The sequence below is a fragment of the Eulemur rufifrons genome, chromosome 29 (genome assembly GCF_041146395.1).
Source record: "Eulemur rufifrons isolate Redbay chromosome 29, OSU_ERuf_1, whole genome shotgun sequence".
Taxonomy (NCBI): domain Eukaryota; kingdom Metazoa; phylum Chordata; class Mammalia; order Primates; family Lemuridae; genus Eulemur; species Eulemur rufifrons.
The window spans coordinates 63,665,287-63,689,666 of record NC_091011.1 but is presented as its reverse complement, the minus strand read 5'-3'; the positions used below and the strand labels follow the sequence as shown (position 1 = coordinate 63,689,666).

At 39.6% G+C, this 24,380-nt stretch overlaps 1 protein-coding gene across 2 annotated transcripts in view; it reads left to right on the top strand.

The window, feature by feature from the left end:
• Positions 1 to 24,380, top strand: part of LAMB4 (laminin subunit beta 4) — a 95,068-nt gene that overhangs the window by 4,699 nt on the left and 65,989 nt on the right. Inside the window, exons 2-10 of one of the 2 annotated variants that reach the window (XM_069461864.1) lie at positions 441 to 504; positions 7,499 to 7,656; positions 11,378 to 11,513; positions 14,638 to 14,711; positions 15,742 to 15,930; positions 17,211 to 17,274; positions 18,355 to 18,569; positions 19,667 to 19,787; positions 20,996 to 21,184. In XM_069461864.1, the coding sequence (XP_069317965.1) occupies positions 471 to 504; positions 7,499 to 7,656; positions 11,378 to 11,513; positions 14,638 to 14,711; positions 15,742 to 15,930; positions 17,211 to 17,274; positions 18,355 to 18,569; positions 19,667 to 19,787; positions 20,996 to 21,184 (1,180 nt within the window). In that variant the 5' untranslated portion in view covers positions 441 to 470. Of the gene's footprint in view, positions 1 to 437; positions 505 to 7,498; positions 7,657 to 11,377; positions 11,514 to 14,637; positions 14,712 to 15,741; positions 15,931 to 17,210; positions 17,275 to 18,354; positions 18,570 to 19,666; positions 19,788 to 20,995; positions 21,185 to 24,380 lie in introns of both variants that reach the window. The other variant, XM_069461863.1, reaches the window with a different exon arrangement.

Below are 24,380 nucleotides of genomic sequence, written 5' to 3'. Positions count from 1 at the left end.
ATTAACTGTAATTTTTTTTTATTTCAGCTTCTTATGGGGGTACAAAAGTTCAGGTTATATATATTGCCCATGTACCGCCCATCCCCCCGAGTCAGAGCTTCAAGCGTGTCCATTCCCCAGACAGTGCTCATTGCACTCATCATGGGCAAAAAAAAAATAGGTTAAAATTAAAATATGCAGAGGAGACTATACTTTTTCATCTTATTTCCCACAAGTTATTTAATCTTGTCACTTCAAAAAATGGCAACATTAATAATAAACAAATATTTGTTAAAATTTTATGCACTCTTATTTTCTAAGGAACTGGACATTGTGTGTATTTTATATCTCTAAAGCATTTAAGCACCATTAGACAAGTTTGAGGGCTTTTAAATAATATGTGATGACGGCAATTATTGATTCTGTCAGTTACTGACTTTAACCTTTTTTTAATCTAGAAGAACTGAATTTAATCATTTCCTGACAAAAGAATGCAATTTCAACTGACCCTTTTTTTACACCTTGGTAAGTATTAGTTGTCTAAATCCCTTTCCTGTTTGTATTGAATTGTCCCAAAATATTCAATAGGAATAGTTTTTAAACACATCCAAACTTCTTTCTTCTATACTGATACATATTTGCATAGCTATCTTGTTGTGTAATTGTGTTAAGCAACGGAAAAAATTCCATTCAAACATGTTTAGTTTCCACATGCACCTATTTCTATCACTCATTAATGGAATGTTATCAGCAGGTAAGTCTGGTAAGTACTTAAGAATGGAGAGAATAGTTTCAGATTCTTCATTCACAAATATAACGCATTTAATTTTTTTAAAAGCTCTGCTTTGAAGGTAATATTTGTCCCAGTGATGAGGTCTTATGAGGAATTGATAGGCAAAATACACTCTTCTAAGTAAGGAGCAGCTCTGAGCTAAAAGGCCAAATTCTCCATGCTTCTGCTGTTTTTAATAAGCTAAGAATTATTTGCATTAATCATAGAAAAGATGTTTCCAACAATTACTCTCTTTGATCTGAGTTTTCTGCATCTATCACAGCCCTGCCTTTGGTTACTGAGTGCAAACTAAATTGTTTAGAATCTTCTCTTCAAATGTTTGTGCTGAATTTCTTCACAGTAGCAAACTTTCAGAATCTTGCCTTGTAATTTTGCAATTTCCCAACCCTGAGGTAATTTTCCAGTTAGATCTACTGCTAACAGGAGAAAGAACAGCTCTAGATGGTAAGAGTTCATTTGCTCTCTGTTGAAAATTCTCTGCCTTGGAGAGGTGTGAGCCACCTCCCGGTGGGAGCAGAGACTCATGTTCATAACTCCATACCCCAGGACTGTGAGGCTTAGGTCTGGCCTCAAATGATCATAAAAGAGTGGTGTTGAACTATTAATACACCTGCCTTGGATGTTCTCTTTCAAACTAAACCAGGATCCAAAGTCAGAAAGATCCACTGAGGACGACTCCCCCTTCTTCCCAGCCTCTATGTTGAATACCTTACTCACATATTGCAGAAGTTCTAAGCCACTAAGAACCCTCCTCAGATAGGGGATCCTTCTCTCTGGAGGGAAAATCTTCTAAATTAGCTTAGGTAGAAAAGGCCTCGCCGTAATCGATCCTGGATTTCTTAAACCTAAGCTTACCCTGACCTAACCCAGACCTCTAGGGTAGCTTATGGTCAAATTCCCAACCAGGCCAACCACACATCACCAGCTTGGGCACTTTCCCATTGGTAGTTTGAACATCAGCATTTATATAGATACTGGAGCCTATTTAAACACTTCATTTTGCATTCTGACTGAGGAAGATGAGAAAGAATCGTAAAAAGTGTATTGGCCCACAGGTTTGGGGAACTTAATGCCAACTGCAAACTTTATCTAACATGTAGTCTTCATACTTTTTCTCACCCATAAGAACTAAACGTGTGTGAGCACATAAATGTTTGTGTATATTCACATCCTCTAAGCTTGGCATGAACTCTAAAGTATGAGAAAACATCTCATGTGTTTAAGAAAATTATATCAATATGCAAGATTACTAGAGAAATTATATAGTAATTATTCTACAAAAAGATTCTTTACAGAAATTTTCTTTAAATGACCAGATCTCCTAAATTCATTTTTAATATCATTCTATCTTCAAGTTGTATGTCATTTTTGAGACGAATTGATTGTCAAAAGATATAAACATCTTTATTCTCTGAATCAATTCCAACCTATCGCTAATGTGACTTGGCATTTGAAAGCTTCAGCCCAGGAAGGATATTGCTGAGTCTATGTTCAGGCATGAAACTTTATTTATGTTTCTAGCCACTTTTCGCCAAGTATTTTAGAAACGAAGTTCATATTTATACCTATTATATTACAGGAATAATAGTTCAATTTCCCTAAGTCCTGGAATATTTTTTCTGAAAAGTATACATCTGATCAAAACAAGTTTGGCCAAGTCAGGTTATAAAAACATGTGAAATCTCTAAGGCAACAACTCCAATAAAAGAATTCAGGATGGAACTTGTCTAAAAGAATAAATAAATCCCTGGAAGGGAAGTCTTAGTTAATCCACATATAGCATCAGCAAAATTGTTATATTTGACCTTGCTTTTAAAAAAACCTTTGTCTGCTGAAGTCCAAACTTCTGAATAGTTATTTATTGTAGATGCCAATTCCAGAAAATAAAAGGAGATGTGGATTTGGGTTGCTGGGAGAATTAAAAAAATCCATGTTAACCAATCTAGGATCATTTATTACACCACAAAAAAATAAGTGTATGATGGAGCTAACTTTCATCACACATCTATCTCAAAGAAAGAGAAAGAAATGTTTTGCTTTTGATTTAGGATAATTTTACAATGAGGTTGAGGACAGAAATTTTTCCTGTTCAAACTGACATTTAGTAACTTGTGGGGGTAGAGATGTTATGTATGATATTCTTAGCTATAGAATTTATGATCTATACATGTTTCATGCCTGATGATAATCACAAAATGACCATATTAATAGAATAGTTGATGTCAATAATATGTACATAAAAGAACATGATTTTTCAATAGCCATATAGGCTATTTTGGGGGCCAAGTTGAAGGAAAGAAATTCATTAAATGTAAAACAAGTCCATGAAAAAAATTATTTACTTATATTTTTACAGTTGAGAAAACTGAGGAGAAACCAAGCTTATTTCACAGTATGGTAATTATTTTTATATTATAGGCCCATCTGTCTACTAAAATAGGGGCTTGGCATAAATTTTCATGTCTTTTCATGTCTCAAGGGTAAAGTATATAAAAAGTGCTGGAACATGCCACGTGTGTATTTTGAGAGTGTGAGATTTACTTGGTTCACCATCCAGAGGCTAAGGGGGTAAATATGGGGTGGGGGAGAGAGGATTGTTTGTTTTACTTTTTATTTTGAGATCGCTGTAAGTTCACATGCAGTTGTTTGAAATAATACAAAGAGAAAGACATATACCCTTCACCCAGTTTCCCTCAATGGTAACATGTTGTATAACTATAGTACAACATCACAACCAGGAAATCGACATTGATACAGTCCACTGATCTTACTCAGATTTCACCAGTTATGTGTGTACTTATATGAGTGTGTATTTAATTCTATGTCAATTTTATCACTGCAGAGATTCTTGTGACCCCTTTTATCTGCCTTCCTAAGCCCTGACAACTCCTAATCCGTCCTCCATCTCTATAGTTGTGTTATTCAAGAATGTGATGTAAATGGAATTATGCAATATATAGCCTTTTACACCCAGCATAATTCTTTTGGGATCCATGCATGTTGTTGCATGTGTCAGTGGTTCACTCCTTTTTATTGCTAAGTGCTATTTCGTGGTACAGAGGTACCACACTTTGTTTAAACCTTTACCCAGTGAAGGACATCTGGGTTGATTTCAGTTTTTGGCTATTACAAATAAAGATGCTGTGGATGTTCATATACAGATTTTTGTGTGAACAGAAGTTGTAACTCCTCTGGGTTAAATACCCTAGAATGTAACTGATGAGTTGTATGATAAGCACACACTTAGTTTCATAAGAAATTACCACACTCTTCCCCAGGGTGCCTGTACCATTGTACGGTCCCACCAGCAAAATATGAGGGATCCAGTTTTTCTCACACCCTCTCTAGCAGTTGGTGTTATCCCTATTTTTTATCTGAGTCATTCTGATAGGTGTGTGGTGATATCTCATTGTGATAAAACTCAAAAGCTTTTAGTTTTAATAAGGTCCAATTTTCCAGTTTCTCCTTTTATGAATCATGCTTTCATTGTCAATTCTAAAAATCCTTCCTTCAACTAACCTTAAGTCCTAAATATTTTCTCTTATGTTTTATAGGAGTTGTATAGCTTTATAGTTTTATATTGGACCCTTAAGTCCATGATTCATTTTGAGTTAACATTTATTAATTATCTTGAGGTGTGAGGTTTTTATTGCAGTTCATTTTTTTGCCTATTGTGTCTAATTGCTCCAGCACTATCCATTGAAAAAGCTATCCCTTCTCTACTGAATTGCCTTTGCACCTCAAAATTCAGTTGGGCATTTTTATGTAGTTCTATTTCTGGGTTCTCTATTCTAGTCCATTGATCTATGTGTCTGTTCCTCCACCAATATCACACTCGCTTGTTTATTTACTTATATATAGTAAGCCTCCATATTGGGTAGGGCTATTTCTTCCCCTTTACTCTTTTTCAAAGTGTTTTAGCTATTATAGGTCCTGTGCCCTTACATCCAGAGGCTATTTTATTTCCACAAAATTACCTTGCCTGTAATTTGAGTTATAATCAAGAGAAAACCAGTGCCTAGATTTGGCCTCCAGAATCAAACAGGATTCTAACCCTTTAATTGAATTAACAATGAAACTACACTGTCCTGTTCAAATACACGTTTTAAAAGAAGAAATACAACTATTTCTATAAATAGCTATCCACAAATATTATAGTTGACTCTCATTATACATGCATTTAACTTTACATGTGTTCACTTCAGACTTTAACCCCCAGTAAGATTCCACTTCGTTCTATTCAGTCTACCCAACAATTAACAAATATATTGCTGTATTATCATTCACCAAACTGTAATACCTACCATGAAGACACAAACCCTGCAGGCAAGAAGTAGCTCAGATTACCCTACTCACCCCATGTGCACATATAGCAATTTAACAGTTACCTTAACTCAGAATGATTCGAATGCTCACCCCTTTGCACATATCCTTTCCTCCGTTCCTTTCCTTTATCTGACTTGATGGTTCTCAAATGTTACGTTGAGAATTATGGTTACGATTTGTGCATACAAAGCCATGTATCCTGTGCTATATAGGCAATTTCCAAATTTTTCCAGAATAATTTGATTACATATGACTTATACCTTGAATCAATTCCTGAGATTTAACTTTAAAACCAATCTTTAAGTAAGACATAGTGACCCCCTCACTTCCAGAATCATAGGATTTTTCAGGCTGGAAGACACTTAAATAAAATTGAGTTCAGGATTTCCCAAAGTGTTTTCCTAGTATTGTACAAAATGTTAATCTGATTTGAATAAAAAATGCCTTACATGGTGAAATAAATTTGGGAAATACTAGATTAAACAACTTTAAAGAGAATTACTTTTTATTTTGTTTTTTTTCATGAAAGCATTTCTCAGGGACATTAATATTGCTGGTGTCCATTGTAAATATCCAAGAAAAGGATATAGGGTGCAGCATCTCCCACATCCTTTTCTGATGGAGAATCCTGCTGATCTCGAGTTCAGTTCATCACATTTTGGAAGCATTTATCTTTAGCGCAAATCCATATTTTGAAAAAACTAAGACTCAAAGAGTTATTATACCTAATGCCACCCAGCAAGCAAAGTTGGGACTGTTCATCATCTATTAATAAACTTAAAAGTCTAATACATCTTCAGCCAATGTTAAATAAATATATAAATGTCCAAATACAGTTATTAGCTGTGCCTAACTATACCTAGGTATTTACCAACCTCTGCGTTCTCAGTCACTCAATAATCAAACCCGAATTTGTGTGCAAGGGTTTTATTTCAGACTTGAGTGAAGCAATATTTTCCTAATTCAGTATAAATCTTTCCTGAGAGTCAAAGACTTCTTTGGAAATATACAATCATGGAACTATGGTTCGGACTCTTCTGGAGGACTTGATATCAAAAGGATTTACTGCTGGTGTTTTCTTTCTCTTTCTCTAATGAGAGACACATTTGCCTGAATGTTTATAAATGACTTACAACCTGTCCAGAATCTCTGCTTAGAGATTCTGATTCTTTTTGCCATTATATCAAATTTGTTAAAAAAGAGAAAGTAATAAATGGATACCTTATGGTTGTAATTTTTTCCAGGTAATGGAAACTGGCTTCTAAATCACATAAATTCTCTTCTACCCCTTTTCTATCTCATATCTAGGATTTATTTTGTTTTATATTATTTACTACTATTATTACTACTATTTAGCAATAGTTTAGGAAGCTAACCTTTTTACATGCTTATAATATACTCCTCATTTCTCCAAGTAACTTACCCCTTCTCCAGAACTTAAAATTTTGAAACAAATAGAATTTCTAAAATAGTTTTTAAACAGAGACTTAAGGATGTTATCTCAGAGGCTACACGTGAAAAGTGAAGTAGAGAATTGAGGTGACAATTTAGATAGTATTGCCCCTGCAATAATAATCTTGTCACACTTGTGACCAAGTGCCTTCATGGCAGATCACTTGTACAGCAGGTTTTGAGGCAGGATAAGTGTGTGCTATACAGACTAGAACACAATCTCTCACTGTATCCAACAGAGCACAATTGTTCCCTTGGGTATCTGAACCCAACAATTCAGGTTATAAAGGAGCTCAATTGAATTTATGTATTTTAAGAGAAAGTTATTTCCCAAGCATTTCTTAAATTCTCCAACTTATTTTGCTGGAATTAGTGTAACAGGCAGGATTTGGCCTCTCCCTCCTCATACCTATGTATTAGTTTCTGTTATTTGCCCTAAAATGACATACAAAGAATTCCCAGTAAATCGAAGCTGTCTCAAATCAGGTTTCCTCAAAGCAGAGCCTGAGACAGGGATTTGTGGGCAAGTGATTTTTTGAGGAAGTATTCTCAGGAGTACGGGAGTGAGGAAATGGAGACAAGGTGGGGTTCTAGCTGGAGTCAAGCTTCAACCTTCAACTGATGCCGAGAAGAGATTCTGAGCATGAATCGCAACAAGGAGTTGATCCCAGTCTGAGGCAGTGGTGCCAGCCCTTTGAACCTGTATCCATCAGTCATTGGCTACAGGCTGCCCCAGGAGGGGACGGGACACAGAAGATGTAACCTCCCAGGCTAGGAGATGTCCATCAGGCTGAGGGCACCAACAACATCCACTACCAGGGTCTTAATGATCAACAGAACCAGTATCTAAAATAAACCGACTGTTAACTTTCCAGTTGAACCAGTTCTTCCTTCTGTCTGTGCTGCCTTTAGACTGCCTTCTGTGTAACTGTTTGTGTTGTGTTCAAGGGTGGCTCAGTTTCTCGAAGGCTCAAGATGACTGCAGCAGGGGTGCCTGTCACCCTACCGCCGGCAATCTCCTCGTGGGCCGTAACAGGCAGCTTACAGCTTCTTCCACCTGCGGGCTGAACGGAGCCCAGAAATACTGTATCCTCAGTTACCTAGAGGTGAGTTGGCTCTTTGTTTACTTGCTGGGACATTATTTAATCAATGATGCAGATTTTTCCAAGTACATTGGGGCTACTCAGACAACATTAAAGGAGCCAATACTCCTTCCTGAACAATAGAGACACAGGGGCAATTGTCCCTGGGTACCCCAGGGGGATTGGTACCAGGACCCTTCTCTCCATACTAACATCCATGGATGCTCAAGTCTCTGATCTAAAATGGCACAGTATTTGCATATAACCTGGTGGAATCCGAAGATGTGAAACTAACTGGGGAGCCAACTGCTATATAATTCAAAGTCCAGGAAACCTTGGCTAATCAAAAATTAGGGTAGATCTGCTTAATTTCCATTTCTTGTTATCTTCATAATTAAGTCTTTTTGGTTCATCTTTGAAGGGAATCACTGCAAAATCTACTAGTCTACTTAGCTGCATTAGTCACTCCCATAGAGAGAACATAATTGACACATTCAGTGGAGATGGAAGATCCTGCAGGGCTTTGAGGCCACTGTGCTGAATGTGAGTGTGCTCATGGTTCTGCCTTAGACAGAGAAGGGGGTGTAGAACCGTGAATTGACTGTATACCAACTTCATAGTATTACCTGGAAGTTGTATTGTCTAAAAACCATAAAGTCCTAATGCAAACATATTTCTGTGCCTTTTTCCCTTAAAGAACAGTTTTTTAAAGGATCAGTGGCTTTTTCAGGTTTTTTTCCTCCCCACATACTGGCAGCAGAACAAGCATCCAAGGTCATCATAGTAGTATACCTACGGAAAACCCTGAAGCAATGACATCAACCCCTTAAATGAGAGGATGTGCAGGAAGGAAGCTGGACATAAGCCTAATGTTAGTGGCCCAGGCTTTTCCATGTATTGTTCATTTAAAGCAACCTGTTTAGGTCTCTGGGAAATGCTTTGTATTCTAATTGATTTCTAGGAAAAGATGATGATTAAATAAGTGGACACAATACGTGGATGCTTAGCACTATTCTAAGTTTGAGAAGTACTTGTGCAAGAAAGCAAATTCTCTACGTATGCAAGGAAATTACATGGTGGAAGTTCTGCTCAATTCTAGGCCATGTGGGATGGATGCTCTTTAAATGATTTTACAGAGTCCAGGTCCTCTGGACAAAGAAGTAGTTCTCAACTCTAACATCTGAAACTCTCCAACACTAACATCACCCATCTTATTCTTCAACCACTGACATTTGCTTACTGTTGTCATGAGCCAACATACTCTGACAATAATTAAAAATTGGCGTTCCTATGTCTCAAAGTTATGGCACCAAAAATAGAAGTAAATCCAACTGCAGGGGCTTCTTTTGTCTATAGAATGAGAGAAATCTTAGAAAGCTTAGAGCTGGAAAACAACCTCAAAATGTTTCAGGCTGACAAAGTATTACAGGTGGGGCTAAAATCACTAGTCTAGAAAAACATTCATGCAGCATGAAGGATGATTTTTTTTCCCCATCCATTGTCTAAGAAACATTTTCTTCAGAAGCTTCCAGTCAACATTGACCTATGTGTTACCCAAGTTGGAACTCCCACATCTAGTGGCCACAACTAAGCATCCTCGGGCACCAGCCCCATCAAAGCCTATGCTTCTAAAATGTTTTCAGAAAATGGCCCATAAGCCATTTTTGGCTTATGCATTTTACCCAATAATTAAGGTAAGCAATAATTAAGCATTTTACCCAATAATTTCCATAGTATGATTGGAAATACTTTGAAGATTTGACATCTTTTGACAGAAGCACAAGGCTTCCACTTACTCATTTAGAGCAGTTCTGGGGCTAGCCTACTCTTATGCAGAACTAACTTGGCATCCATCAGGCCTTCATTTTCGAAGGACATTTTGATTTTCTTCAACAACCAGGCCTACGATGACCAGTGCTTCTAAAATGCACTGATTATATGGATCTCTTGAAGGGTTGGATAACTTTGACAGACTCTAGCTGAAATGATTAAAACTATCAGCTGGGCGCGGTGGCTCACGCCTGTAATCCTAGCACTCTAAGAGGCCAAGTCAGGTGGATCGTTTGAGCTCAGGAGTTCAAGACCAGCCTGAACAAGAATGAGACCCCGTCTCTACTAAAAAAATAGAAAGAAATTAGCTGGACAACTAAAAATGTGTAGAAAAAAATTAGCCAGCATGGTGACACATGCCTGTAGTCCCAGCTACTTGGGAGGCTGAGGCAGAGGGATTGCTTGAGCCCAGGAGTTTGAGGTTGCTGTGAGCTAGGCTGACGCCACGGCACTCTAGCCCAGGCAACAGAGTGAGACTCTGTCTCAAAAAAAAAAAAACAAACTATCATGCATTCATTCCACAAATTCTACTGAGTACCTTCTATGTGCCAGGCACTATTGTAGGTAATGTGATACAGCAATAAACAAAACCAAGTGCCTGCCTTCATTCAGCTTCACTTATAATTATGGAGACAGACTAAAAACCAGCAACTATATCATGTAGTCTGGAGTAGTGATAAGGACTTAGGAAATACGTAAAGCAGGGCAAAGGATAGAGCATGGCAGAGGGGAATGGGGTAGGAGATGGTGGCATTTTACATAGGGGAAATGTCAGGGAATGTCCTTTTGAGATGAATGTCATTTAAACAGAGACCTGAAAGAAGGGAAGGAGCAAGAGATGAGAATATTTGGGAGATTGAATAGCTTGTGGCAAGACTCTAAGGCAGAAAGTTTCTTGGTGTGCTCAAAAAATAGTAAGAAGCGAGTGTAGCTAGAGCCAAGAGAGGGAAGGAAGCCAGGTAGACAGACATAAAGTCAAAGAGATGGCCCTGTTCAGATCATGCCAGGCATTGGAAGCCACGGTAAGGACGTGCAATGAAACTATGTGCGCTTTTTCCCCACCAGCTGAGTACCTAGGCTATCGTAGGCAGTTTCCAGCATGGCAGATTATAATGAACAGCCCTATCTCCTGGAAACTTTGCAAAAAAGCTCCTTCAGAGTCCCACAAGAATTAGCCAGAAATAACTATGCAGGCCACTGACAGTGCTTTGGAAATCTTTGTAAAGCCCCTTAGGAGTTTTAAGGACAGCTGCAAATGGACACATGAAATTAAACAAGCTCAAAGGCCAGTCTTTGCCATTGTAACCTGCGAAAATCCATGCAAAGCAAAACTAGTTCCTCTAAGAGACTAAAAGGTCTTAATATGAATTGGAAAAGATAAAAGAGTGGGCCTCTTTGTTGTGAGTCTATTGAAATCTTTTCCTAAGTACACACATGTAATATAAAGGCTTTGGTCATGGAAGCTTTTCTACCAAAAACTATCTGGAAAATTTGAGGAAAAAAGATGACAGTTGCAGATAACTTAGTGGCCAACTGTTTCATTAATTTCCTGCCAGATATTCCTTTTTGGGGTAAAGGAATTAGTTCTAACTCAAAAAGTGCATCCCAGTTATTTGTCTACAGTTTAAATTAACTTCCAGGTCGTCTACCTCTTATATGACAAGAAATTAATTTCACATAAATTTGCATTCTTGCCCTGAATGTATAAATTCCTAAAATTTCTAGGTCATGTTTTAATTTAGTTATTATATTTAGGCATCTATTGATGGAAAAATTGATGTCTTGTTATTTCCTCTGCTTTTTATTTTTAGCCAGCTTCAAAGACAAATATAGTAAGCACAGCTTGTTTTTAATTTAGATCAACAATAAGTAATTATAATTCTTTATTTTTAATTTTAACGATGGTGTTTTCCAGGAGGAACAAAAGTGCTTCATCTGTGACTCCAGATTTCCATATGATTGGTACACCCAACCTAACAGCCACACCATTGAGAATGTCATTGCAAGTTTTGAACCAGACAGAGAAAAGACATGGTGGCAATCTGAAAATGGTATGATTTAAGTTCCTTTACAGTTTTTTATTTCTTAATATTTTAATAAGTCATCTTCCTCTCTGTATGTGTCTTAATAATATCACAATAAGATATTACACTGGAATGGAATAGTATCCACCAAAAATGTAGAGCCTAACATAAAAACAAAATTTATTTTCTTTTTAACAAAAAAAATACTTTCCTTTATAGGAAAATCTAAGTGTATTTTAAGCACATAACTCAGAATGTTTCACTCTTTCCATGTGGGGGAAGAAAATATCTCTGCATCCTTTCATTCTTTGTGATAAATAAGAAATTTTATGAAGTGTTGGTAAATTAAGCCTAATACAAAACACACTGATGTAAACTGAATGAATAATACCAGGGGAGGGCTGAGAGTTAGCACCATGTGCTTTTTCCTTCTCCAACACATGAAGGGAAAGAGGAAAAGAACATTTTGCTTCTTACTGCAAGCCAAAGATTTCAATATAAAATTTGAATTGAAAGGATAGTTGGCTCCTGACTGAAGTTCTTTCCTTCCTGGATGTGAGCCCTTCTCTGTTCATGAGCAGTTGTGACCTGCACTGGCCCTGACCATCCGTCCACATTTCCTTGGCGCCTGCCCTGAGCGTGGGCCTGATCAGGGATCCCGCGTGTCCCAGCGCCAGCCATGGGCTGTATGTGCCCAAACGCACGTCCCTGCAGGCTGGGCTTTCCCAGTGGGTGTGCTCACTCCCAGTGGCCCCGCTTCAGCACGGGTCTGGAACCCTTTCAGTTTCCTTAACCCCCACAGAATGATTCCGTTCACCACATCTCTACCACTGTGGGCTAAAATCCCTCCTCTCTTCAGACTCCGAAACACATTTCCCTTAAGGGATTCAAGACAGTGACAAGGGAGTGGGAAGAGTCATGATATATAAGATAGCTTAGGGCAAGTACAGCATGAGGCCATTTTTTTAATGTCATCCACTTGACACATGATCGATCGGTGTCTACTAAATGCCATTTCATTTTGGGTCCTAGTTATTGATCTGTAGCTGGACTCCCCTTAATGAGCAGAAATGGTTGTCACCGCAGTCACCTCTCCTCGTGATGAGTGACGCCTTGTTTTTTAACAGCTGTTTTGACCCCCATGTCCAGCATCTGTTCCACATCTTCTCACAAAGGGAGTGTGACTCTGTCCAGGCTGATTTCATAGAACAGGGGTTCTCAGCCAAGCACTTTAGAGAGGAAAAGTAGATCCCCCTTCTAGAAAGGGTGGAGAGGCCTTGATGTGAAGCCTGGAATGCGGCCGCCCTCTCAGCAGAAACGCTGTCCCGAGCCTTTCACCCTGGAACTCTCAGCTGGAACCAAGTTCACCGAGGTCCCGACACTGCTGCCCAGAGCCACACCGTCCAACATCGTGGCTACTGGGCACTTGACACATGGCCCATCTAGATTGAGATAGACTGCAAGTGTAAAACATCCCAGGTTTCTAATACTTAGTTTGGGGGAAAAATGTATAATAAGGAATTACTAATTTTTAAAATATTGATTACATGTTGAAATGCTAACTTTTAAATATATTGGTTTAAGTATATTATGAAAAATAAATTTACCTGTTTCTTTTTACTATTTTAAATGTGGCTTCCAGAACATTTAAAATGACATATGTGACTCCTATTTCTGTCGGGCAGTGGTGTTCTAGAGAGATCGAAGCGTCCATGAGTCTGGGTTGGGCTCCCGGGTCTCTAGATGGATTGGGGCTAACTAGCTCAGTGCAAAGTCCTGCCCAGGGTACTTCTGCCATCTCCTCAGCCAAAGGGGAGCCCACAGAGCCACACTCCAAGGGGAACATTCCAAGCTTTGTCATTTTTCAAGCAACAATAAAATGCTAGTTCAAATGACGGTTAGCAGCTGTCGGAAGAAAGGGATGTGTTGGTTTTTACTGAGCGCTGGCTTGCTAGCTCATGTTTGTGTATAGTCAAGATTTGAGTACAAGCAAGTGAACCCTCTCTTTGCACTGATGGGAAATGTCTCTGAACTCCCTTGGTAGTATGTAATGCTGCCACACAGTGGCCATGTGTGTTGCCACCAAAATGTGGATGTGGGCACAGTCGGTAAAAATAATCCCATTAAAAAGTGGGCAAAAGACATGAACAGAAGCTTTTCAAAAGACAATAGACAAAAAGCCAATAAACATATGAAAAAATGCTCAACATCACTCATCACGAGGGAAATGCAAATTAAAACCACAATGAGATATCACCTTACCCCAGTCAGAATGGCTTTAATAAAAGCCAGAAACGATGGATGCTGGCACGGATGCAGAGAGAAAGGAATGCCTCTACACTGTTGGTGGGACTACGAATTGGTACAACCTTGATGGAAAACAGAGTGGAGATTCCTCAGAGAACTAAAAGTAGACCTACCATTCTATCCAGCATTCCAACTACTGGCTATCGACCTAAAGGAAAAGAAGTTTTTCTATCAAAAAGACACCTGCATCTGAGTGTTTACTGAAATACAATTCACAATTGCAGAGATGTGGAATAAACCCAAATGCCCATGGATTCATGAGTGGATGAACAAAATATGGTATACGTATACTATAGAATAATACTCAGCCTTGAAGAAGGATGAATTAAGGCCTTTTGCAACAATTTGGATGGAACTGGAGGCCATTATCCTAACTGAAGTATGTATAGAATGGAAAAACAAACACCACATGTACTCACTAGTCAACTGGAACCAACCAATGAGCCCACATGTGCACAGAGGAAAGTAAATAAAACTCAGCAGAAATCAAGCAGGGAAGAGGGAGGAGGAGGGGGTGGGTGAAAACCTACCTAACAGGTACAAGGAACTGATAGATGGGCTGGCTGATGGGCACACCTGTAGCATTACAAAAGTCATCTATGTAACCAAAAACATTTGTACTCCCTTAATATTTTGAAGTCAAACCAACCCATACTGCTCTCACATAGATCCGCCGGGCTTGTAGTGGCATGAGATACCCTCCAACAGACTGGGGAAGAGTGTTGATCACCAGCCATGTGACTTCAAAGGGACTTCATTACAGTCAAGCCACAGTGGGGGACTCACAAGAGAAACACGGGTCTCTCAAAATCACTGATTTTCTTCTTTCTGGATTTTTCTTTAGGTCTCGATGGTGTCAGCATCAGATTGGACCTAGAGGCATTATTTCAGTTCAGTCACCTTATCTTGACCTTTAAGGTACAGATGTGTAGGCTGCTGTCCTTCTGCTCCCTAGATGCTCAGCGTCCACCTAGAATTTCACTTCCTTCGCAGTAAACAAAAAACAGAATAAATTCAAACGAAGTTTTGTCATCTAGGTTTTTGTTCTTGAATGAAAAAAAAAAACCACTGCTGGTTAATCAATGACTATCTGATTAATAAAAAGAAATCTTAGAAGACACATAGAAAAGGAAAACTCCAAGTACCGGGGTGATAGTGACCATGAGAACTAGAATAATAATTTTCAGGAAAAAAGGGCAAGAACTGGAAATTATTTAGGGAAATATGGAAAGATTGTGATCACGGGGGGAAGAAAAATTAAAGAGCCTTTACTAAGGTTAGTCAGATGCCAGAGCAAATAATTGTACTGTAGTCTATCTTGACTCATTCATCAAAATTTTAATTTTGATGTCAGGCCTAGTGCTAGTTTTGGTAATAAAAAAATGAATAGAAAAGAAAAAGAAAAAACAGTCTCTGCCCCCAAAGAACTCACAATCTAGTCATGTGTACAAATATATAAGTAGAAAATTATAATACAAAGTGATAAGTACAAAAATAGAGGTGTGATTAGAATGCTGGGGAATTTAAACAAGGCTCTTAAATAAGAGGCTAAATCTGCTCTAGAGAATCATAATAAACCTTCATGGATGGGTTTTGAAGGATTTATGAGTTTGCCAGAGGAAAAGCATTCTAGGCAAAGAGAACTACAGCAAATTGCTGTAAAATATTAATTACATTAGCTTTTCAGTTTATATGTCATCTTCAATTAATAATTCACATAGCCATGAACAGTTTAAAAATGAAATTAGATTACAGGGACAAAGTATATACTCGTAAATACATGCCCACTTATTGGAAAAAGATCTTGGTGTATTTATTGTATAGTAGATTTTAAAAGACACACATAAAGTTTTAAAAAAATAGAATTAGAATATATAAATATTCAATCCGAAGTAGATAAAATCTGCCTTAGAGAAACATTTCAACTTTTAGTCATTTTTTTTCACAGACGTTTCGTCCTGCTGCAATGTTAGTTGAACGTTCCCAAGACTATGGACACACCTGGAAAGTGTTCAAATATTTCGCAAAAGATTGTGCTACTTCCTTTCCCAACATCCCATCTGGCCAGGCCCACGGAGTGGGAGACATTGTTTGTGACTCCAAATACTCGGATATTGAACCCTCAACTGGTGGTGAGGTAGCAATTCCTTACTTGTATTTCTTTCACTTAAACTGTTAAAAATAAGATTAACTTAAATGAAAAAAATCTAGGTAATGTTTACTGGAATGTAACTTGAGCTGTTGGCTTCTTAAAAATGAAAGTGTCTAAATTGAAATGAGTCCTGAATAAGAAATAATAAACAGATTATTAGGAATAATCCTACACGAGAGTGCCTAGCTAAAGGTGAGCTGGCGCTAAAATTTAAACTGGGCACCATGGCGCAGGACACCCAGAGGAAGGAATGCCCATTTCTAACCCTTGCAGAGGAGCCGTGCAGGCTAGCAGCAGCCCTGCCTTAGCCATCTCATTCTCATGCTCTGTAAACCTGCAGTCCCCAACCAGTCTGTGGTTAGTAAGGGACTAGGCCACAGAGCCCCACTGCCCCTCTCCCCAGCCCCGCCTTGTCAGTGGCAAAATTGTCTTCCATGAAACTTAGGAAGGGGGCAGGGATGCACAAGAGGAGGTGAGAAGCAAGCAGCTTCATCTGTATTGACAGCTGCTCCCCATCACTCGTATCACCTTCTGAGCTGCCTCCTTTCCCCCCAAATCCCGTGGGAAAATTGTCTTGCATGACACCGGTCTCTGGTGCCAAAAAGGTTGGGGACCACTGCTGTAAACCACCACCCCAGAGGAATCTGCCAGGAACATCCCTCTGAGCAAAGCTGAGGACTGGCAGAGGGGTAGGGTGGGTGTGGGGTTGTGGGGGAAGGTACCGTTTTATCAGGTAGAGCAGAAAGAATGGGTGGCAGAAGACAGCTCCAGAATTCCCTGCCAGATCCAAATTGATAATGGCTTACTGGTCCATCACTCCATCCCATCCCAGCCCAGGTGCCCTCTTCACCAGTCCTATTACCATTTCTGTCTATTTCTGCTTGTGCATAAAGAGCCAGAAATGACTGATTAGTAACTTTTATTTGTATAAATGTATGGGGTACAAGTGCAATTTTGTTACGTGTATAGATTGTGTATTGGTGAAGTCAGGACTTTTAGGGTATCCGTGACCAGAATAACATACATTGTACCCATTAAGTCATTTCTCCCCATCTACCCCCCTCTCTCCCTGATTAATTACTTATATTCATTTGTGTTCTCAATACTTTAATTCATATGGTGACCCAAATGATAATCTGTATCCTACACCAACTGAGACGCAATGGCTCAGCCTTCTTGTAAGGTCAGGACCTCTGCTTTAAGACTGCATTTGGTAATTATGTTTTGGGGTAATATACTATAAATTACCTACATTTGTTTTACAGGTTGTTTTTAAAGTTTTGGATCCTAGTTTTGAAATTGAAAACCCTTATACCCCCTACATCCAAGGTATGAATTCCCTTATATTTTTCACATCAACTCCTTTTTAAAAACTTTGTGTTTGGCATATTCTTTGTAATTGTGTTTCTTTTAAAAAGAACTTTTTAATTTTTTTAGTTGATATATAACAATTTTACATATTTATGGGGTACATAGTGATGTTCCAATACATGTAACATGTATTGATAACATCAGGGTAATTAGCATATCCATCATCTCAAAATTTATCATTTCTTTGTGTTGGAAACATTCACTATCCTCCTTCCAGCTATTTGAAACTATATAACATATTATTAACCATAGTCATCCTACAGTGGTATAGAACACTTGAGCTTATTGCTCCTATCTAACCATAATTTTATATACTTTACCAAGCTCTTTCTGTCCTTCCCTTCCCCCTTCCATTCCCAGCCTCTAATATCCTCTATTCTACTTTTTACTTCTATGAGATCAACTTTTTTTAGTTTACACATATGAGTGAGAAGATGTGGTGTTTAACTTTCTGTTCCTGGCTTATTTTGCTTGACATAATGTCCTCCAGTTCCATCCATGTTGCCACAAATGGTAGGATTTCATTCTTTTTTTATAGATGAATAGTAATCCATTGTGTATATATACCACATTTTCTTTATCCATTCATCTGTTGTTGAAACACCTAGGTTGATTCCATATCTTGGCTATTGTGTACAGTACTGCAATAAACATGGAGGTGCAGACGCCTCTTCAATATACTGATTTCCTTTCCTTTGGATAAATGCCCAGTGGTGGGATTGTTGGCTCATATGGTAGTTTTCTGAAGAACTTCCACACTGTTCTCCATAGTGGCAGTACAGTTTGCATCCCCACTATAAGAGTGTCCCCACTCCTCTACCATACTCCAGTGCTCTCGCCTCCACACTCCAGTCAAATCTTAGGTGTTTATTCATTGCTTTGGTCCCTTCTTGTGCACCTGGTATCTCTAGTCAGCCATCTTGCTCTGTAATTGCATGTCTATAGGCACTGAGGGGCTATCAGTCAAGGAGGGTGCCTTGAACTGACACAGCTGACGTGCACCTTGATTCATTATTTTCATTATTTTCCTTTGTCTAGACCTTGTGACACTGACAAACCTGAGGATAAACTTTACCAAACTCCATACCCTTGGGGATACTGTGTTTGGAAGGAGGCAAAATGATTCCCTTGATAAATACTACTATGCTCTGTACGAGATGGTTGTTCAAGGAAGCTGCTTTTGCAATGGCCATGCGAGTGAGTGTGGCCCTGCGCAGCAGATGCGGGGAGACGTTTTCAGCCCTCCTGAAATGGTGAGTTATGAACCCAAAAAGCAGTTGGCTCTCTGCCTACCTTTCACTGTCCTGGTGCTAAGTGTAGATCAGACACTCTAGGTGGAGATCAACGAACCAGAGTGCCAGCTTTGCGTTGAAGCAGGTGTCATTCAACCTAGCCCAGCAGGCCAGTGGCCTTCCAGTTCCTCTAGACAGAGGTGCTTGTGGATTCTGCCCCATATGAACATCATTGAGCTCATGAGCAGAATTTATAATTTGTGTTTTCAAGACAGTCCACCTGGCCTTCTTTTTGTTTGTTTTGTAGAGAATAGAAATTTGGCAAGGAGGAACTATAATTCCACATTCATTCTCTTGCAAAAATTTACTGCAAGTCCGTTGTGTGCAAGGTCCTGTAGTCAATGCTAAGGTGTTTCAGTGATATCTGATATTGTAAAAATGGTCAATCCAAGTAACATTCTTACACTATGAATGTCTGTGTCTTAATACTATAGATCTTTCTCATTTTGAGGAATAACCTTTAAAGATTAGTATAGTAGAACAATTATATTTTTATGCAGAGCCCCAAGATGCGTCTACTAAAAAAATTTAAACTACTTATTAGGTGTAATTATATAAGGTTTGGTGTTGAGGCTATTGGACCTTCCCACTCTGCTGCCTTTCATTGGACATAGAGATTCTCTCTTTGAATATGGGCCATTTAGAGCATTTTGTGAGCATCCAAAAGAATCACATGCCTTTCTTCAGCTTCCTGCCCCTCTCTAACTCCCTGTTTTCCCGTATGCCCCTAAACCACCACTGACATCCCCCGCCCACACAAACCCACCTCCCCATACTGTCCCTCGTTTTACCAAGGGCTGCAATGTGCTGCCCTGAAACTAGAATTCAGAAATGCCAAAAAAATATGTTGTAAGTGGTCACTGAATTTATCAAACTTTTAAAAGCCAGTTAAGAAAATAATAGAAGATAATCAAGGTTGGTATTGTAACTTACACATGGGAAACTAAGAATGAGAGAGGCCCCGTGGCCCTGGGATTTTATTTTTCCATTTGAAGAACCCCAACATCTTCAAAGATAAGCCCTCTTTGAACTCTCTTTTTCCTTACTGCACAATGCAGGTCCATGGTCGGTGTGTCTGTCAGCACAATACAGATGGTCCCAACTGTGAGAGATGCAAGGACTTCTTCCAGGACGCTCCTTGGAGGCCAGCTGCAGGACGCCAGGACAACACTTGCAGACGTGGGTGAAAATAAGTTCTCTGTATAAACTGAGTGTGCACTTATCTCGAAGAACACTTACTGCGTTTCTGTGGGGCTGCAGGCACCAAAGCGGTGAAGCTGCGGCTCCCAGCTCCACAGCTTCCTAGTATGATACCCTAATGTCTCTCACTTGGGAGAATCACCGACCTCTCAAACTCGCACACCACACATTAACTTTCATTTTACGAATGAAGCAGTATGCATGTTGCGCGGCACCCTTCCAGAAGAGGGACAGAGCCATGGAATGGCAATGACAGTGGGGACCGTGCAACTCCAAGAATTTGGTGAGCACTAGATTTGGTGCAGAAATCCCTACCGCCTTCCTGAATAACCACACATTCCATGATCACGACCTTAAACCCATCTGTAGGATAATAGGAGAAATAAGGTCCAGGATTGAGTTTGACAGGCTACTGTATTTTTAAATCAAATATTTAGGCGAATAAGATGATTTTATTTTGAGTAACATGTTTGCTGCCTCTGAATTTTTGATGAACTTCCCAACAAACTTGTTATGCAGTTTTTTTCCCCAGAAAAATGGGATTTCAGGGAATGAAAGGTCTCTCGAAGAGCTCTAATGAAAAACCCCATCTGTGAGAGTCACAGTAAAGGGGACCCAGCAAGATGCAGCCTGGCCCTTGCTGGGAAAAAACCAACAAGGCCAACAGCATAGTCATGGAGGAGACGTTACCATGAAGACAAACAAATGTCTCCAGACAGCCTGCCTTTCCCTCAGTCCCCTGGCTGACCCCGGATGAGAGAAGAGTGACCTGCAGCCCTCACTGCTCTTCTGCCCTATGCAAGGGGAGGGGCCGGGCGGCCTCAGCTCTGACATCTTATCTGAGAATCTCAGAGTACACAGAACATTCACGTAAATTCTGACAAAGCATAGGTCGGTAGAAGGATTCTTAATTACAGAACCCTACCACAAATACTGCACTCTGCGGCTTCTAGAGCACCTAAATGGTTTTTTGTTGTTGTTCACTTGATTTTTAAAAACTACCTATTAAACGTTTCAGGAGCACATTTTATATAAAATGCACGAGCAGACTCAGCGTGCTAAAAAGACCCTCTGTGCACTTGGTGCAACAGAGTGGGGGGCGAGGGGTCGCGGAGGATGAGCAGGTCCGTGGCCAGTGGTCCCGAGGCCGGGGCACACCTCTCGGTGACTCTCCTCTCCTTTCACAGCCTGTAGCTGTAACGGCCACTCTGACCGCTGTCACTTCGACATGGCCGCGTACCTGGCGAGCGGCGGCCGCAGCGGGGGCGTGTGCGAAGACTGCAGGCACAACACCGAGGGCCAGCACTGCGACCGCTGCAGGCCGCTCTTCCACAGGGACCCCCGCAGGGCCGTCTCGGATCCTTACGCGTGCATCCGTAAGTCCCCGCCGCGACCCTGGCCGCTGTCACAGCTGGGTCTCACTTAGCTGCCAGCCCGCTCAGCTTAACAGCACCTCCAAACTTTCCGGGGGAGTGGAGGATTGCAAACACTTCCGCTGTCCGAGCTCTTCCCGCAGACCAGCTGATCCAAATCCTCCACGTCCATCCTGCTAGGGTGGCAGTAGGGGCTGATGCTGGGGAATCGGGAAAGCATTCTGGATTCCGCCAGGAGGGGCGATGCTTTCAGAAAACGCCACGGACATCCTGGGTATCCTGGAAGTCAGCCCAGAGAAGTAATTAAAGTAGTGAGATTGGCTAAAACATTTGAGTGAGGGGACGTATTTACCTTGCAATCAATCAATCAACCTTTAAAAATCTTTTACCTTTAATCCCAACTTTTAAAAAGGAAATATTCTAACCGTACACAAAATAATAGAGAACAATATAATAAGCACCCTTTTATCCACCACCAGCTTTGTTAAAACTTCATATTTTAGGACTTTCTTTAATAAAACAAGACAGGCACTATTGATGTAGCAGGTGTACCTCTCTGTCCCTACTCTCCTTGCTAGGGGTAAAAGCTCTCGTATGTTTGGTATTTATCATTACTGTGCTTGTTTTTACGCTTTCACATATGTTTTTATTCAAAACATTATATGTTGGCATGTTTTCAAACTTTAGATAAATGATACCATGTTGTATGTATCCTTCAGCAACTTGGGTATTTCATGCAACTTTACATTTTTGAGATTTGTCCATATCAGGTAGCCCTAATTCTTCCATTTAAATTTCTATATAGAATTCCTTCCTATAAACATGACAAAATTTATTTGTCTATTTTTCTTCTGATGGTACAATAAACATTCTTATATATATGACCTTGGGTACGTGTGCAAAAACTGTCCCTAAGAGTCATACCTAGGAGTATAATTTCTAGGCCATGGGGTATGGATTTCTTCAGACTGATTAGATAATACGGAACTGTTCCCTAAGTGGGCATGCTGATTACCACTCACAGTGGTAATGTTTGAGAGTTCCTGTGGCTCTATATCCTTGCTAACACTTGGTTTTCTCAAACTTCAATTTTTGCTAATTTTGGTTTTGTTACGTTTTCATTTTTGCCAATGAAATGGTATCTCATCATTGCCTTAATTTACATTTCTCTGCGGGACTGGGGACTAGAGTGAGGCAAGGAAAATACTTGGGTCCCACAATTGAAGGACTCACTCACTGTCAGGGTCATGGAAGTGCAAAGCTGACACTTGCCGCTTGCACGAACCTAAGAGTGAGTCCCTCCTTAAAGTTTGTGCCCTGGGCATCTTGCTAGCTCACTCTTATCCCAACACTGCTATACATTATTGCCCAGATAAATACTCCAATCTAATTTCAAATACCCAGAGTCAGTAACTGGGTCTGGGATTGCATTCTACTTGCAGAACTAGGACGTTAGCCTGTTATTGTTTCATGGATACTGGCTGAAGATGTGAAACTCCTGGGCCAAAAACAAAGGACTTTATAACTTATGCCATAGCAAGCAACAAGATCATTGTATTGTCCTGGGTTCCCATGTCTCCAAGTCCCATAGGAGGCAACACAACATATACCATGTGGATACTGCACACCTAGTGATTTTACATCACAGTTGGAGAACATTGAGCTCGGAGGGTTCATTCATTGCTTTATAGCAAACGGAAGGAAGCCAACCTGCTTTTTGTCTGGGGGAAGATGCTACCTCATGTCTCAAGGTTGCTTGCTACAAACACAACCCTGAGAAACGGCCTGGGAAAGAGCAGGCAGGGCCTTTCACAGTCGGCACCCAGCAGCCGTGGAGGACTGCTTCTCCCTATACCAGGATCCTGCCTCTTAGGCTGTATCATCATTGTAATGTTAAAGTGGAGTGGGAGGGTGTCTGCTATAAAATACATAACTTCAAATTTCATATAATCATGACACATAAAATGAAGTCTTATACAAAAGTAATTCAGTAGCCATCTGAACACATTCAATGTCCTGGATTTCAAACTTTAAATGATCACAATATAGAAAAAGCATCAATGAGGTGTTTTTGCTCAGACTATTTAGTGGATATCTCATTTCATAAAATTTATCTTACATGACTTGTTCAAAATTGATATTAAGAACTGGATTCTCAGAAAATATGTTTCTTTAGAGCAGTTTCCTGTCTTCCAATTTTTACCAGAATCTGTAATCATACACACCTTCTGTTCTTTTTTGGTTGTTTTTGTTTGTTTGTTTATTTGTTTGTTTGTTAGAGACAGGATCTTGCTCAGTTGCCCAGACTGGAGTGCAGTGGTGTGATCATAGCTCACTGCAATCTCAAATTCCTGGGCTCAAGCAATCCTCCTGCCTTGGCCTCCCCAGTGGGTGGAACTATAGATACACGCTACCATTCCCAGATAATTTTTTTTTTTTTTTTGTAGAGACAGGGTCTCGATATTTTGCTCAGGCTGCTCTTGAACCCCTTGCCTCAAGCCATCCTCCCACCTCCGCTTCCCAAAGTGCTGAAATTACAGCCATGAGCCACCACTCATTGACCAACACCTTTTATTGTTTTAAAAGCTCTGAATTTACAAAAGAAGTTGAAATTGCTCCCTTGAGTAGAGTCAGGAAAATATAGTATTTTGAAACAGATAATCTAGGAATCTGGAAAGAGATTTAGAAATAATAAACCAAATATTTTGAACAAATCAGCCAGTCTTTTTCCTTAAGAACAACTTAGTATTAACTTGATAGTGCTTTTGAAAGAAACCAAGGAAAGAAAACTTGTACACTTGATATGAAATTAAGAAGTCATTTTAGAAAATAAAAAAAAAATTAAACAAAAACAAAAAAAGAAAAAAAAAGAAGTCATTCTTTGTAAACAAGGAATTATTCCATAAAATGTAGATGAGGAGCTTGCAACAAACTCTGGTCACCAGACTCCCCAGTTCCTCCAGGTTACCTAAGCATGTGTTTATGTCTGTGTATACAGACGATGTGTATTAAGAAGATTGACTAGCATTCTCATATAAATTTTCTCTAAGTTGTCCTTGTTTGAACCTAAATATTTACATAAACAGATTCCAGGCATAAGAGTTGAATAAGAGTTGACTAATTTGGGGTTTTCTACAATTAACACAGTTAAATTTGATACAGAAAAACAAAGATTTGGTAGACTCAACCACTGATAATA